At 43.9% G+C, this 14,797-nt stretch overlaps 1 protein-coding gene across 1 annotated transcript; it reads right to left on the bottom strand.

Moving 5' to 3' along the window:
* Positions 1–9,414: 9,414 nt before the first annotated feature.
* On the bottom strand, positions 9,415–11,090 carry LOC123492049 (musculoskeletal embryonic nuclear protein 1-like). The gene is made up of 3 exons (XM_045223857.1): positions 10,819–11,090; positions 10,455–10,578; positions 9,415–9,839 (listed from the first exon to the last, which is right to left on the bottom strand). Exons 1-3 carry the CDS (start codon positions 10,921–10,923, stop codon positions 9,763–9,765), a joined length of 306 nt encoding a protein of 101 aa, XP_045079792.1. The 5' UTR covers positions 10,924–11,090; the 3' UTR covers positions 9,415–9,762.
* Positions 11,091–14,797: the final 3,707 nt, after the last annotated feature.

The following is a 14,797-nucleotide window of genomic DNA, read 5'->3' as shown; positions in this document are numbered from 1 at the left end:
ACCTGCAAAATCGGCTGCCACGAATTCCGCCGAGGCTGCTCCTCCTCCTTGTTCGGGTAGGCTTCGGCGTTCGTCGTCCCCGGAGTACTAGCTTCCACCGTTTGATGTTATCTATGTTTGTTTTGTTTTGTCTGTTTAGTGCACCTGTTCCACATCACGTCTTAATTATGTCACCTATAAGTTTCCTCTGGTTTTTGTTTGTAGTTGTGTGTCGTTGTTCTCCTGTCGGGTTGGTTTTGTGTATGAGTTTACTATTTGTTAGTGCCGTGCGCACTTTACGCACTGTTTTGCGTATTCGCCTGATGTATTTAGAATTTTGCTCCGGTGACTATTAAAAGTCGGATCAACTAAGCTTCTGTGTCCTGAGCCTGACTCCAACACCGCATCCACATCAGCCTTGTGACATCGGCAGTGTATCAAATACTTGTTCTCCCCACTGTATATGCCTCCAGGGATGTTTGTGTGGGTGTGGTTACATATATTTGTTAGTCTAACAGTCCACATAGCCTACTCACTCTACCTAGTAAAACAATTTGAGGTTGCTTTTTATCCTGACTGCCTGGAATCTGGTAAGGATAATAAGTAAATAAGTATTCAACAAGTATAGACTTCATTCCATCGGTCAATATAACACACGTCTACCAGGCTCCATCAACCTCTGCTTGTCCATTGTTTGTTAGTTCTGTTGACAAACCAAGTTTCTGAGAAGGCTCTATCCTAACTGGTCAGTAGAGTGGCCTTTGACCAGACTAGGGTTAGCCTCTCCACTCTATGCATATTCCGTTGCATGCCAATGGACTATTCCCAGCAAACATAGCAATTTAGTGAAACTAAAATCAATCCACACCGAAGTCCTAACATGAGTGTGCTGTATTCACCACCCATTTCTGTCCTTCTCTTTGGCTTACACATGGTACACTCATACAGTACTGCATGTGTGTTCCTGTTCTCACTCATTACCAGAGAAGTGTGTACATACATGTACAGTAGGTAGCTATACGTTCCCTCAGAGGGTTGATTGCAAAATGCTAACAAAATGAGTACATTTGCTGACTCCTGGAGGGTAGAGAGAGACAGATATGTGAACCACCATATCAAGGAGGGCTCTGTGTGCCCAATACTGAAGCCTCATTCAGACCAGAGGGGTATACTATGAATCTAGCTAGATGTACTCAGGCTTTTCTGAATTGACCTAGTTTTAGTTAGTTACACATTCCAGATCAGGCTTCATCCATGTTATGAAGGTAGATATTGATCGGGCACCAGCCGCACTTGTAACTGCGTGTGCATGTCGCACATGGCTAGTCGAATACCAAACTCTTCATTGAGACAACGCTAAAACATCAATCCATGGGCGAGTCAGTGCCACATGTTATTTTGTTGCCGAAATCAAAAAGAAAGAAAAGTTAACATGCAAATTCAGCAGGCTATGGTGTGAAATGGCCTGTTAGAAGTGCTGTCTTTCTTACGCATATTGTTTATTTAGTGTGCTTATCAATGCACAAGTCCCTTTTTCCCACTACTCAGTGCCGTGCATTCACAGATGCCAAGGGAAGCCAGGCTTCACCCCCACCCCCCAAAAAATTAAAAAATTAAAGAAATTGATATTTTGTCTCTCTGTGTTTCCTTCAATTCGCAAGAGGCTGAATGTATCTCACCGGAGAAAGCATCCGAGCGAGCGAAACAGTTCCCCTCTGTCTCTCTACGTGTAGGCCATCTATCTGATGCTGTCTGGTCCAAAAGAGTATGACATTGTTCCCGCCCGTAGCATTGAAGGCAAGGGAAGCCAGCGAGCATCTGGCCTCCCTTGACAAAAGTATAAAAATTAGCCAATATAAACTGAGCGAGCTCAACTTTGAATGGTCCTGGCGCACCCAAAAAACAGCGATTCTGATCCAACCATTAATTCAAACATTGTTGTGCCCCTGGCCTGAGAGGATGGAAGTTCAATATGTAGCTAGATGTAGAAGGCTAATGTTAACTAGCGAACATTTCCCATTAATGGAAGTTAGGCTAGCGAGCAAGCATTTTAGCCAGGTAGCCTAGGACAACAAAAAATAAAAGCATGTACTGTATGACAGTCATAGACCGTTTCGTCAACATGAAAGAAGGTCCTCTGTAGCTCAATTGGTAGAGCATGGCGCTTGTAACGCCAGGGTAGTGGGTTCGATCCCCGGGACCACCCATACGTAAAAATGTATGCGCACATGACTAAGTCGCTTTGGATAAAAGCGTCTGCTAAATGGCATATTATTATTATTATAAAGAGAGGAGGATGGCATTGGCATTTCTCTACAAGTAGGGTGAGTGAACATGTTTTTCTACTTGCACGAAACGCATGCACGTGTAGTAGTGTGATGTTGTTCCCCTAGATTATGCACCAAGTTGCACACAAGGACCAGTTCAAGTAGGCCAGGTCAAGAGGGGATGTTAATAATTTAATAATAATAATAATAATTCAATGTGTTTTCTTTATCTAATTACAGCTGCATAGCTAATGTTATTTTTTGGTGTACAATTTTTTAAAAATATCTATATTGTAAATACACCTGATTGTAAAAGTTTTTGTATATTTTGGTTTGGTCCATCGCGGGTTATCTGTACTTACGTACCCTCTTATTGTTCTCTTTTGCCTGACCTTCAACTAGCAAGGTATGTTGTCCTTGGCTCCGTAATTTGTCAATATAAAACTGTGGTAGTGTTACACAAAGTGCTGTTACAATGGTATAGGTTTTGTTACAATGTCGACAATATAAAGATTTATGTTAACAAGTTTCACCGAGCTCGCTAATTAGGGTACCTATTGTAACTTGTGAGTACTTGGGACAGTGTTTGAGTGAGTTTCCATGTGCTCACGCAGGTGCCCGAGAGCCGTGACTGCACCAAGGGCTAACATATTGTGTGTTGTCTCTTCGTGTGCAGGGCAAATAAAAATAATCCAACCAGCAGACCTCCAGTTGTGGCCGTGTCCTAAATAAAAGTACACAACGCAGAACGAACCACACTACACATGCACGCACACACATAGAAATCAGAACCATGGACAGCAACATATTTAGCTTACGTTGATTGGACAAAATAGTTTTTGGTATATATTATGATTAAATTTTTTTAAAATATTTAAATCATATAATCTCCTTGCAGTGAAGCCGACAACATGCCTGTCAACATCTACATCACATTAGCCATCTAACAGACTCCCATCCAGAGCGACCCACAGAAGCAACCAGGGTCAACATCCCGCTCAAGGGCATGTCGACAGATCTCCCATAAGGTCAAAAACGGGGACCCGAACCAGCGACCCATCAGCCACCGGCCCAAGCTCCCAACCTCCAGGCCACCAGCCCTCCAAGATCAACCCCACAGTTCCCCAAGATCTGCACCTCAACCATCCGAGAACCCCCCCGCGAAAAATTAAATAATTTGATTCCCCAGCCCGAGCCCCCGTCCCCGTCCCCCATTGCACCAACAAAATGAACAAAAGAGAAAAAAATGAAAAAAGAGAGACAAAGGAAAACAGAAAACAACAATGCAAAAAACTAAAGACATCAAGGACAACAAAAATCATAACAGCAAGGCCAACTTAATATGTTTGAGTGCATGTATGGCACTATTTACATGTGTCTATGTGTGTGTGCATTTGAATGAGAGTGTGTGTATATGCATGTGTACAAACACCTGCACGGCATCAGCCTCAGGCTAACAGGCATTAGCTGTAACAACACTGTCATTCAAACATACTTTTTGTTCTGTTTTATTTGTACTTTATTTTTTACTTTTATCTTTGACCGTCATTCTATCCCCCGCCCAGCAACTCCACTCCCACGTCTCCAATTCCACATCCCAACCCTCAGCTTCCCTCAGCCCATTCCACCCATCTCTGCTGGCCACCCTCTTCGGATTTCTACGCACCATATATCTTTCAACTATGCTGTGATGTTTAACATACAATTTGACTGTATCTAATCTAATAGAATCCACAGATTGCGAGTTGAAGATTAATATACTAATACTCTTAGTAAAAGTATTTGTAATTGACTGACCCGGTCTCTCCAGACAGTACTATGCTACCCTCCAGTCCCTCGACTTCTTGGCGCTGACGGAAACATGGACTACCACTGAAAACACTGCTACTCCTACTGCTCTCTCCTCGTCTGACCATGTGTTCTCGCATACTCCGAGAGCATCTGGTCAGCGGGGTGGTGGCACAGGAATCCTCATCTCTCCCAAGTGGACATTCTCTCTTTTTCCCCTGACCCATCTGTCTATCTCCTCATTTGAATTCCATGCTGTCACAGTCACTAGCCCATTTAAGCTTAACATCCTTGTCATTTATCGCCCTCCAGGTTCCCTTGGAGAGTTCATCAATGAGCTTGACGCCTTGATAAGTTCCTTTCCTGAGGATGGCTCACCCCTCACAGTTCTGGGTGACTTTAACCTCCCTACGTCTACATTTGACTCATTTCTCTCTGCCTCCTTCTTTCCACTCCTCTCTTCTTTTGACCTCACCCTCTCACCGTCCCCCCCTACTCACAAGGCAGGCAATACGCTTGACCTCATCTTTACTAGATGCTGTTCTTCTACTAATCTCACCGCAACTCCCCTCCATGTCTCCGACCACTACTTTGTATCATTTTCTCTCTCGCTCTCCTCCAACACTACTCACTCTGCCCCTACTCAGATGGTAATGCGCCGTCGCAACCTTCGCTCTCTCTCTCCCGCTACTCTCTCCTCTTCCATCCTATCATCTCTTCCCTCTGCTCAATCCTTCTCCCTCCAATCTCCTGATTCTGCCTCCTCAATCCTCCTCTCCTCCCTTTCTGCATCCTTTGACTCTCTATGTCCCCTATCCTCCCGGCCGGCTCGGTCCTCCCCTCCTGCTCCGTGGCTTGACGACTCATTGCGAGCTCACAGAACAGGGCTCCGGGCAGCCGAGCGGAAATGGAGGAAAACTAGACTCCCTGCGGACCTGGCATCTTTTCACTCCCTCCTCTCTACATTTTCTTCCTCTGTTTCTGCTGCTAAAGCCACTTTCTACCACTCTAAATTCCAAGCATCTGCCTCTAACCCTAGGAAGCTCTTTGCCTCCTCCCCCTCCCCCCTCTCTGTGGATGACTTCGTCAACCATTTTGAAAAGAAGGTTGACGACATCCGATCCTCGTTTGTTAAGTCAAATGACACTGCTGGTCCTGCTCACACTGCCCTACCCTATGCTTTGACTTCTTTCTCCCCTCTCTCTCCAGATGAAATCTTGCAACTTGTGACGGCCGGCCGCCCAACAACCTGCCCGCTTGACCCTATCTCCTCCTCTCTTCTCCAGACCATCTCCGGTGACCTTCTCCCTTACCTCACCCCGCTCATCAACTCATCCTTGACCGCTGGCTATGTCCCTTTCGTCTTCAAGAGAGCGAGAGTTGCACCCCTTCTCAAAAAACCTACACTCGATCCGTCCGATGTCAACAACTACAGACCAGTATCCCTTCTTTCTTTTCTCTCCAAAACTCTTGAGCGTGCCGTCTTTAGCCAACTCTCTTGCTATCTCTCTCTGAATGACCTTCTTGATCCAAACCAGTCAGGTTTCAAGACTGGTCATTCAACTGAGACTGCTCTTCTCTGTGTCACGGAGGCTCTCCGCACTGCTAAAGCTAACTCTCTCTCCTCTGCTCTTGTCCTTCTAGACCTGTCTGCTGCCCTTGATACTGTGAACCATCAGATCCTCCTCTCCACCCTCTCCGAGTTGGGCATCTCCGGCACGGCTCACTCTTGGATTGCGTCCTACCTGACAGGTCGCTCCTACCAAGTGGCGTGGCGAGAATCTGTCTCCGCACCACGTGCTCTCACCACTGGTGTCCCCCAGGGCTCAGTTCTAGGGCCTCTCCTATTCTCGCTATACACCAAGTCACTTGGCTCTGTCATATCCTCACATGGCCTCTCCTATCATTGCTACGCAGACGACACACAACTAATCTTCTCGTTTCCCCCTTCTGATAGCCAGGTGGCGAATCGCATCTCTGCATGTCTGGCAGACATATCAGTGTGGATGACGGATCACCACCTCAAGCTGAACCTCGGCAAGACAGAGCTGCTCTTCCTCCCGGGGAAGGACTGCCCATTCCATGATCTCGCCATCACGGTTGACAACTCCGTTGTGTCCTCCTCCCAGAGTGCAAAGAGCCTTGGCGTGACCCTGGACAACACCCTGTCGTTCTCCGCTAACATCAAGGCGGTGACCCGATCCTGTAGGTTCATGCTCTACAACATTCGGAGAGTACGACCCTGCCTTACACAGGAAGCGGCACAGGTCCGAATCCAGGCACTTGTCATCTCCCGTCTGGATTACTGCAACTCGCTGTTGGCTGGGCTCCCTGCCTGTGCCATTAAACCCCTACAACTCATCCAGAATGCTGCAGCCCGTCTGGTGTTCAACCTTCCCAAGTTCTCTCACGTCACCCCGCTCCTCCGCACACTCCACTGGCTTCCAGTTGAAGCTCGCATCTGCTACAAGACCATGGTGCTTGCCTACAGAGCTGTGAGGGGAATGGCACCTCCGTACCTTCAGGCTCTGATCAGTCCCTACACCCAAACGAGGGCATTGCGTTCATCCACCTCTGGCCTGCTGGCCCCCCTACCTCTGCGGAAGCACAGTTCCCGCTCAGCCCAGTCAAAACTGTTCGCTGCTCTGGCACCCCAATGGTGGAACAAGCTCCCTCACGACGCCAGGACAGTGGAGTCACTCACCACCTTCCGGAGACACTTGAAACCCCACCTCTTTAAGGAATACCTGGGATAGGATAAAGTAATCCTTCTACCCCCCCTTACCCCACCCCAAAGAAAGAAAGAAAAGAAAAAAACATATTGTAAAGTGGTTATCCCACTGGCTATAAAGTGAATGCACCAGTTTGTAAGTCGCTCTGGATAAGAGCGTCTGCTAAATGACGTAAATGTAAATGTACATGTACATGTACTATTTCTAGGGTCAATTTTAAGCCAATGTTCAATTCCTGAACCTGAGACCAGAAACAGGCTACCTGAGGGCAATACCAAAATAAATGGTCTATTGATTCTGTATCCTCACAACAAACTCTGCAGAGCTTCGATTATTGTATGCCCCAAATATTCAAAATGTTGTTGATGGCAAGAATTCTGTACAATAATTTTAGCTGAAAAGCACAAAGTCTTGAATCTTGTGTCGTTTTATATATCAACTCTTACACCCTGTACCATGGAATCGGTACATCAAAAATCTCTTCCCAACTATTTTGCAATCTGTATGGCACAGCTGTCAACATCCTGGTCCTCAAATGAAACTGATATACTTTCTTATTTATGCTATTTTTATTCCTCCGCCAGTTTTGATCCTTTATATTGAGCAGACATACTTTTTTTGTTTGTATATATATATATACAGTGAGGGAAAAAAGTATTTGATCCCCTGCTGATTTTGTACGTTTGCCCACTGACAAAGACATGATCAGTCTATAATTGTAATGGTATGTTTATTTGAACAGTGAGAGACAGAATAACAACAACAAAATCCAGAAAAACACATGTCAAAAATGTTATAAATTGATTTTCATTTTAATGAGGGAAATAAGTATTTGACCCCTCTGCAAAACATGACTTAGTACTTGTTGGCAATCACAGAGGTCAGACGTTTCTTGTAGTTGGCCACCAGGTTTGCACAGATCTCAGGAGGGATTTTGTCCCACTCCTCTTTGCAGATCTTCTCCAAGTCATTAAGGTTGAGGCTGACGTTTGGCAACTCGAACCTTCAGCTCCCTCCACAGATTTTCTATGGGATTAAGGTCTGGAGACTGGCTAGGCCACTCCAGGACCTTAATGTGCCTCTTCTTGAGCCACTCCTTTGTTGCCTTGGCCGTGTGTTTTGGGTCATTGTTATGCTGGAATACCCATCCACGACCCATTTTTAATGCCTTGGCTGAGGGAAGGAGGTTCTCACCCAAGATTTGACGGTACATGGCCCCGTCCATCGTCCCTTTGATGCGGTGAAGTTGTCCTGTCCCCTTAGCAGAAAAACACCCCCAAAGGATAATGTTTGCACCTCCATGTTTGACGGTGGGGATGGTGTTCTTGGGGTCATAGGCAGCATTCCTCCTCCAAACACGGCGAGTTGAGTTGATGCCAAAGAGCTCAATTTTGGTCTCATCTGACCACAACACTTTCACCCAGTTCTCCTCTGAATCATTCAGATGTTCATTGCCAAACTTCAGACAGGCATGTATATGTGCTTTCATGAGCAGGAGGACCTTGTGGGCGCTGCAGGATTTCAGTCCTTCACGGCGTAGTGTGTTACCAATTGTTTTCTTGGTGACTATGGTCCCAGCTGCCTTGAGATCATTGACAAGATCCTCCCGTGTAGTTCTGGGCTGATTCCTCACCGTTCTCATGATCATTGCAACTCCACGAGGTGAGATCTTGCATGGAGCCCCAGGCCGAGGGAGATTGACAGTTGTTTTGTGTTTCTTCCATTTGCAAATATAAACACCAACTGTTGTCACCTTCTCACCAAGCTGCTTGGCGATGGTCTTGTAGCCCATTTCCAGCCTTGTGTAGGTCTACAATCTTGTCCCTGACATCCTTGGAGAGCTCTTTGGTCTTGGCCATGGTGGAGAGTTTGGAATCTGATTGATTGATTGCTTCTGTGGACAGGTGTCTTTTATACAGGTAACAAGCTGAGATTAGGAGCACTCCCTTTAAGAGTGTGCTCCTAGTCTCAGCTCGTTACCTGTATAAAAGACAAATCAATATAACATTTTTGACATGCATTTTTCCTGGATTTTTTTGTTGTTATTCTGTCTCTCACTGTTCAAATAAACCTACCATTAAAATTATAGACTGATCATTTCTTTGTCAGTGGGCAAACGTAAAGCCACAAAGTCGTAAAATCTGATTTTAAACCTAACCTTCACCACACTGCAAACCTTAAATTAAGACAACATTTAATTTTTGTTTTCATGAATTTTTATGATTGTCAGTTTTGACTTTGCAGCTGGCCCATCTAGCGTAAATCGTTCAGTTCTGCCTCCAAAGCAAGATTCATGACAACAAACGTCAGCCTGCAGAAATGTACCTGGCTAAAAGGTGAGCCACTTTCATGTCACCGGACCGGTTATCCCGAGTTGAACGCAGAGCTGACCAAAGTTAGCTCACTAAATCCTGTCTAGATTCAGACCGGATCCGGCCCGTGGGACATATGTTTGACACCCCTACTTTTACATGACCCTGTCCATGTGTTTAAGACGCTAATCTTGTAGTAAAAACATTGTAGTGTAGTAATGTTGTGATGATATTGCAATATAAAAAATATATTAAAAATGAAACACTTCACTCACTACCCATGTCCCTATGACAAGTGACTCAATGCTCCAAACAACAGGATACAGAACCAATAAGTAGGGAGGTCATTCATTTGTTTATAAAAACATAAAACCAATATTTCAGCATTTACAAATGACAATTGACATACAATTTGAAATTCTCAATCAAAAACAGTCATCATACAGTATGAACAAACCCTACTATGAACAACTAGCTCAAAACGACATGGGCCTATTTCCGTGCTGAAAATGAAAAAAACAACAGGTATCAGTCCATTGAATAACAGCAAGGTTTGGCTTCTTCGGTGCCGTTTGTCCATTCATGTCTGTCCTGTCTCTCCTCTAGACTCTAGTGCAGTGATGATAGCCAACACTCCTCCACACTGGATGGCTCTACTTGCCAAAGATGCTGGCTCCTGGGGCTTTAGGCTTCTCCAGTACTGTCTCTCCTCCAGACTTCACCCCACTGAAAACAGAGGGAGCCACCTTCCCCCATACGCTCTGTGGATGGACAGAGACAAGGCTGTCAGCAAAGATAGTGGGGCGTGCCAAGCACTACCACAGAAACATGATGCAATATACACACATACTGACAAACCAATACACTGAAATGTGTCTATAATCTTTAGAAGAAATGCTGTATTGTGTTGTATTTTATCCTCCTTCCTAGTTCTCTAATCTTGCCACCAACTAAATGTATATACCCTCAGTATTACAGACTGATTATACAAGATTCAGTCATAGAAGGAGTGGAAACTATTTGTCACCAACTCAGTCCGAGCTGGGCTCTGGCCGAATACATGCCAGAGTTCAGAGATAACATTCTAAAAAGTATAACCAAGCTCACGTCTCACTTTATTCTCCCTGATATGTTCCCTACACTCGTGTCTACAACTGATCAATATCAAAAGGGTGAATGCAGGTCAGTTGCCTTTCATATGAAAGTGATTCATTACTTGTATTTGACAGGCTCACACAAGTGGAAAAAATTATGTTAGGCAAGCGACAGTACTATAGATACTGAGTCTGTAGAGCCAGAATGGAAACCTACAGTAGTGCCAGTGTGTAAAACGCTGCGCCGATTACACACTGTGGAGTGGTAAAGCTCCTACTCACCACACTCTACCATGACCTCATAAGTCTTACTCTTGGGCTCGCCCTTTAGCCCCAGTTTGCTGCGGGCTCCTTTCAGGTCTTCCTCCTTCATCACAGGACGCTTCTTCTTCTTTACCTCACCGGGCTATGGAGGGCAGGAGAGAGAATGGAGGTTAAAGACAGGGCAAAATCTCACACCTTTCTGGATTTCCCCTTATCCTCCAACTCTCCCTCTGATTTGTCTCACAATATTTCTATTCTAAAGTAAACATTGTGGAATCCTTAACATAGGAAATAATATATGTAAATGTAGCTGTCATCAAAAACTGCGACATATAGATGATACAGTAGGTCAGCACAGTAGGATACATGGAAGTTTGCTTACCTGAGACATGGTGTGTGGGTTGTGTGTCTTAATCCCAGAGTTCTGGTCAGTGGAGCTGTGTGTGTGTGTGTGTGTGTTTGGACTGCTCCGCTCTGTCCAGTCCATTGTATTTATGTCCCCAGATCCTCAGGGGGCTATTCTCGCTTATTGACCCTGGGAGTGAGTCAGTGGACCCCCACTCTCCTCTGTTTCCATCCCTCTCTCGCTCTGTGTCCGTTGTCAGGGTGTATTATTAGGTCTGACGTGAGTGATTGTGCAGCTGGAACGGGTCTTCCTTCGTTTACGATGTGGATACAGCGAACAGCTGAGTGAACGAGACAACACATAGTCCTATCCCCACAACATTCTGCTAGGAGTGATTTCAAGGAACAGAAATCACTCTGGGAAGCCACACCACTCAGTAAAATGTGTTGTTTTAGTCATAGTATGGCACCCCTGGAGCAAATGAGGGTTAAGTGCCTTGCTCAATTGCACATTGGCAGATTTATCACTCATTGTCAGCTCAGGTATTCGAACCAGTGACCCTTCGGTTACTCTCTAACCTCTAGGCTACCCTGCAGAGTTCCTCTTCCATCACATTAACCCTGAGGTCAAAAATACTTTTCTGAATGGATTACCTAAAGGTTTAGAGATTTAATAATGGCAAGCGAGTAAGGACAGGAGTCAAAAAGTGTTTGAGAGCCAGGCTTGTGTTTCAATGATAAGTCTATGAGTCATTTTGAATGCTTGAAAAGTCAGTGTAGTGAGGGAATTATGTGAGGGGTCTATTTGCGGGTACTGAGACATTACTCTCTGAGTCAGTCTACTCTATGGGGAGAAATGTGTCCTCACTCAGTGACGTACATCTCACTGCACCTGTTAATGTTTACTGAGGGCCCACTGTCACTGTGAGAATGTGTACCCTTTTGGCAGTCTAGAGTATTACCGAGACCTATGATCTCAGAGAATCCTCCCCCTGCCTCATAACTCTCATCGTCTGCCCCCTCCATTCCAAGAGACTTATTTGTGCAAGTATTCTATGCTCCAGCAGTGGTGGTCTAGTGGTTAGGATTCGGTGCTCTCACCGCCGCGGCCCGGGTTCGATTCCAGGGAACATACCTTTTTAAACTCTGCTACAACGCATTACAACCCTACTAAATTGACAAAACAGAAAGGTCTTTGTTCAGAGACAAAATCTGTTATTTCAGTGTTTTACAAAACTTTATTGTAAAAACATTTTTAATGGTAATGTAAGTCCATAATTTGCCAGTCATTTTAGTTTTTGTAAAGTACTAAAATCCCTCTGTTGAACTAAGGACAACCTGTACCACCGTTTACCAAACCCCTCAGTCAGTTATTACTTTGTATCAGCCAACAACATCCTACTCAAACCGTTCAACATCATCACATTTACTTTATCACCACTCCTTACTTACAGGAGCATTAAGACAAACACACACTCAGTGTTGTGTTAAAGCGAGACCGATTCAAGACCAAGACCGGAGCAAATAGAGTCCGATTCAAGACCAAGACCGGAGCAAATCGAGTCCGAGTCAAGCCCGAGACCGTGAGGGGTACAAGGGGTCTGAGACCGAGTCAAGAACAAGACCAGAAAAATGTGAGTCCAATTCAAGACCATGATTGCAATTGTCAAATCACCACCATAATGAGAGTTCAAAATGTCCAGTATTTCTGTGTTCATATTTCAGAACAACTTATGGATACTTTAGACATTCAGAATCATTAAACAATGCCTTCTGAGGGAAAATAGAGCCACTCTACAAGTTATTACTAATCCAAACACACTGGGGAACAATGGGCCTTCCACGCCTTCAGAGAAGGGCTAAGGATTTATAAAATAATGATTATAATAATAATAATATTTTAAATAATGTTCTGATTTAATCATCAGGTTTGATGGAAGGAAAGGGTTAACACTGAAGAGAAAAAAAGATCCAATCAGGATTTTTCTTTGTTGGTCTCTGGGGAGATAAATCTAGCTAGCTAAGTCAGCCATTTGCTAGGCCATTAGAAGCTAGATAAAGGCATCTGCCATTCAGCTGTATAAGGGAACATTTTTGTAGTGACAGTAGAATCAACCAATTACATTTTGACTTAATGAGTGGGGCCATTTTTACAAAAACATATGGTAACTTCTGCCTTCTTGAAGGCCAACAGAACACTGCGCAATAGCGAGCAGTAGTTTTCCCACGGTCTAGCTAGCTAGCTTTTGTTGTCAGCTAGTTTGCAGCAGGTGTTATGAAAGAGGATGTTGTTGCTAATTTGCTAGCTCCTCCCCTTTCAATAATAACTTTCAACAAGAAGTTAAGTTTCAAATTATCATCTGGAGAGTGGAACTGTTTTTTATTGCAGCGTGCTTGCTGTTAGCCATCTCTTGAAAATAACTTAGTGTGAAACATTGTTGCATTTAAAGTGGAACTGACAAGCATTTTAGCAACATTAAATCTGATTAAAATCTGTTCATATACACCCCCAGGAAGAATGACACTTAAAAAAAAACACTTACATACAGTTGAAGTCAGAAGTTTACATACACCTTAGCCAAATACATTTAAACTCAGTTTTTCACAATTCCTGACATTTAATCCTAGTAAAAATTCCCTGTCTTAAGTCAGTTAGGATCACCACTTTATTTTAAGAATGTGAAATGTCAGAATAATAGTAGAGAGAATAATTTATTTCAGCTTTTATTTCTTTCATCACATTCCCAGTGGGTCAGAAGTTTACATACACTCAATTAGTATTTGGTAGCATTGCCTTTAAATTGTTTAACTTGGGTCAAACGTGTTGGGTAGCCTTCCACAAGCTTCCCACAATAAGTTGGGTGAATTTTGTCCCATTCCTCCTGACAGAGTTGGTGTAACTGAGTCAGGTTTGTTGGCCTCCTTGCTCGCATACGCTTTTTCAGTTCTGCCCACAAATTTTCTATAGGATTGAGGTCAGGGCTTTGTGATGGCCACTCCAGTACCTTGACTTTGTTGTCCTTAAGCCATTTTGCCACAACTTTGGAAGTATGCTTGGGGTCATTATCCATTTGGAAGACCCATTTGCGACCAAGCTTTAACTTCCTCACTGATGTCTTGAGATGTTGCTTCGATATTTCCACATAATTTTCCTTCCTCATGATGCCATCTATTTTGTGAAGTGCACCAGTCCCTCCTGCAGCAAAGCACCCCCACAGCATGATGCTGACAACCCCATGCTTCACGCTTGGGATGGTGTTCTTCGGCTTGCAAGCCACCCCCTTTTTCCTCCAAACATAACGATGTTCATTATAGCCACGTTATGACTGACTTGTGATCATTGCCCTTGCTAGTTTAATTGTATTGACATTCCCAGCCTTAGTTACATTCGTCCGTTTTTGTCCAGAATATTGAGTCATTGAAACTGAAACAGTGCATCCCGAATCGAGGCAGCAAACAATGTACCAGGCCAGCTGTGATTTACAACCTGATAGCAATATTTTTGGACTACCAACAAATGTATTGGTGAATTATATTAATTATGAATTGAACTGCATCCATCTATTCTGCCAACAATGCCTTAGTGTACATCATGGAACTTTGAGTCAAATATAACTTATTTTAAAAAACTCTTAAAAGTTGGTTTTGTAGCATGAACTGGTAATTTGATATTTTTTACTGATATTATGATTGTCGTTTTTGTTTCATATCTGCAAAGTAGTTAAAACGCTGTCAGTTCCACTTTAAACTTTAGGTCACCGGTTACTTTGTGTGCTAAACGTGAAGTGTTGCAATGGGAAGTAATAGTTGTACATTTCGATTGGGAAATGATTAATGGTTGTGTTTTTGTATTCTTATGATTGGGACCTACTGGCTTTTTATGTCCGAGTTTATGGACTGCTTATCCTTTAACATCATGTTGTGTGTGACTGTTGTCTTTCCATTGGCCCTATGCAGTGGTGCCTGGTGAAGTGGGTATACTCAAATTTTGCCTAAAAGTTCCCAAACGGTTTTCC

This window comes from Coregonus clupeaformis, chromosome 12, assembly GCF_020615455.1.
Source record: "Coregonus clupeaformis isolate EN_2021a chromosome 12, ASM2061545v1, whole genome shotgun sequence".
NCBI classification, from domain to species: domain Eukaryota; kingdom Metazoa; phylum Chordata; class Actinopteri; order Salmoniformes; family Salmonidae; genus Coregonus; species Coregonus clupeaformis.
Note: the sequence above shows the minus strand (reverse complement) of the source record. Positions and strands in the feature narration are given on the sequence as shown.

Excerpts from the sequence above, each read along its gene's own strand:
- LOC123492049 (XM_045223857.1), bottom strand. The coding sequence starts at position 10,923 with ATGGACTGGACAGAGCGGAGCAGTCCAAACACACACACACACACACAC. Across the intron at positions 10,579-10,818 it reads ACCCACACACCATGTCTCAG|CCCGGTGAGGTAAAGAAGAA; the intron begins GTAAGCAAACTT and ends TGCCCTCCATAG. Across the intron at positions 9,840-10,454 it reads TGAGGTCATGGTAGAGTGTG|AGCGTATGGGGGAAGGTGGC; the intron begins GTGAGTAGGAGC and ends GTCCATCCACAG.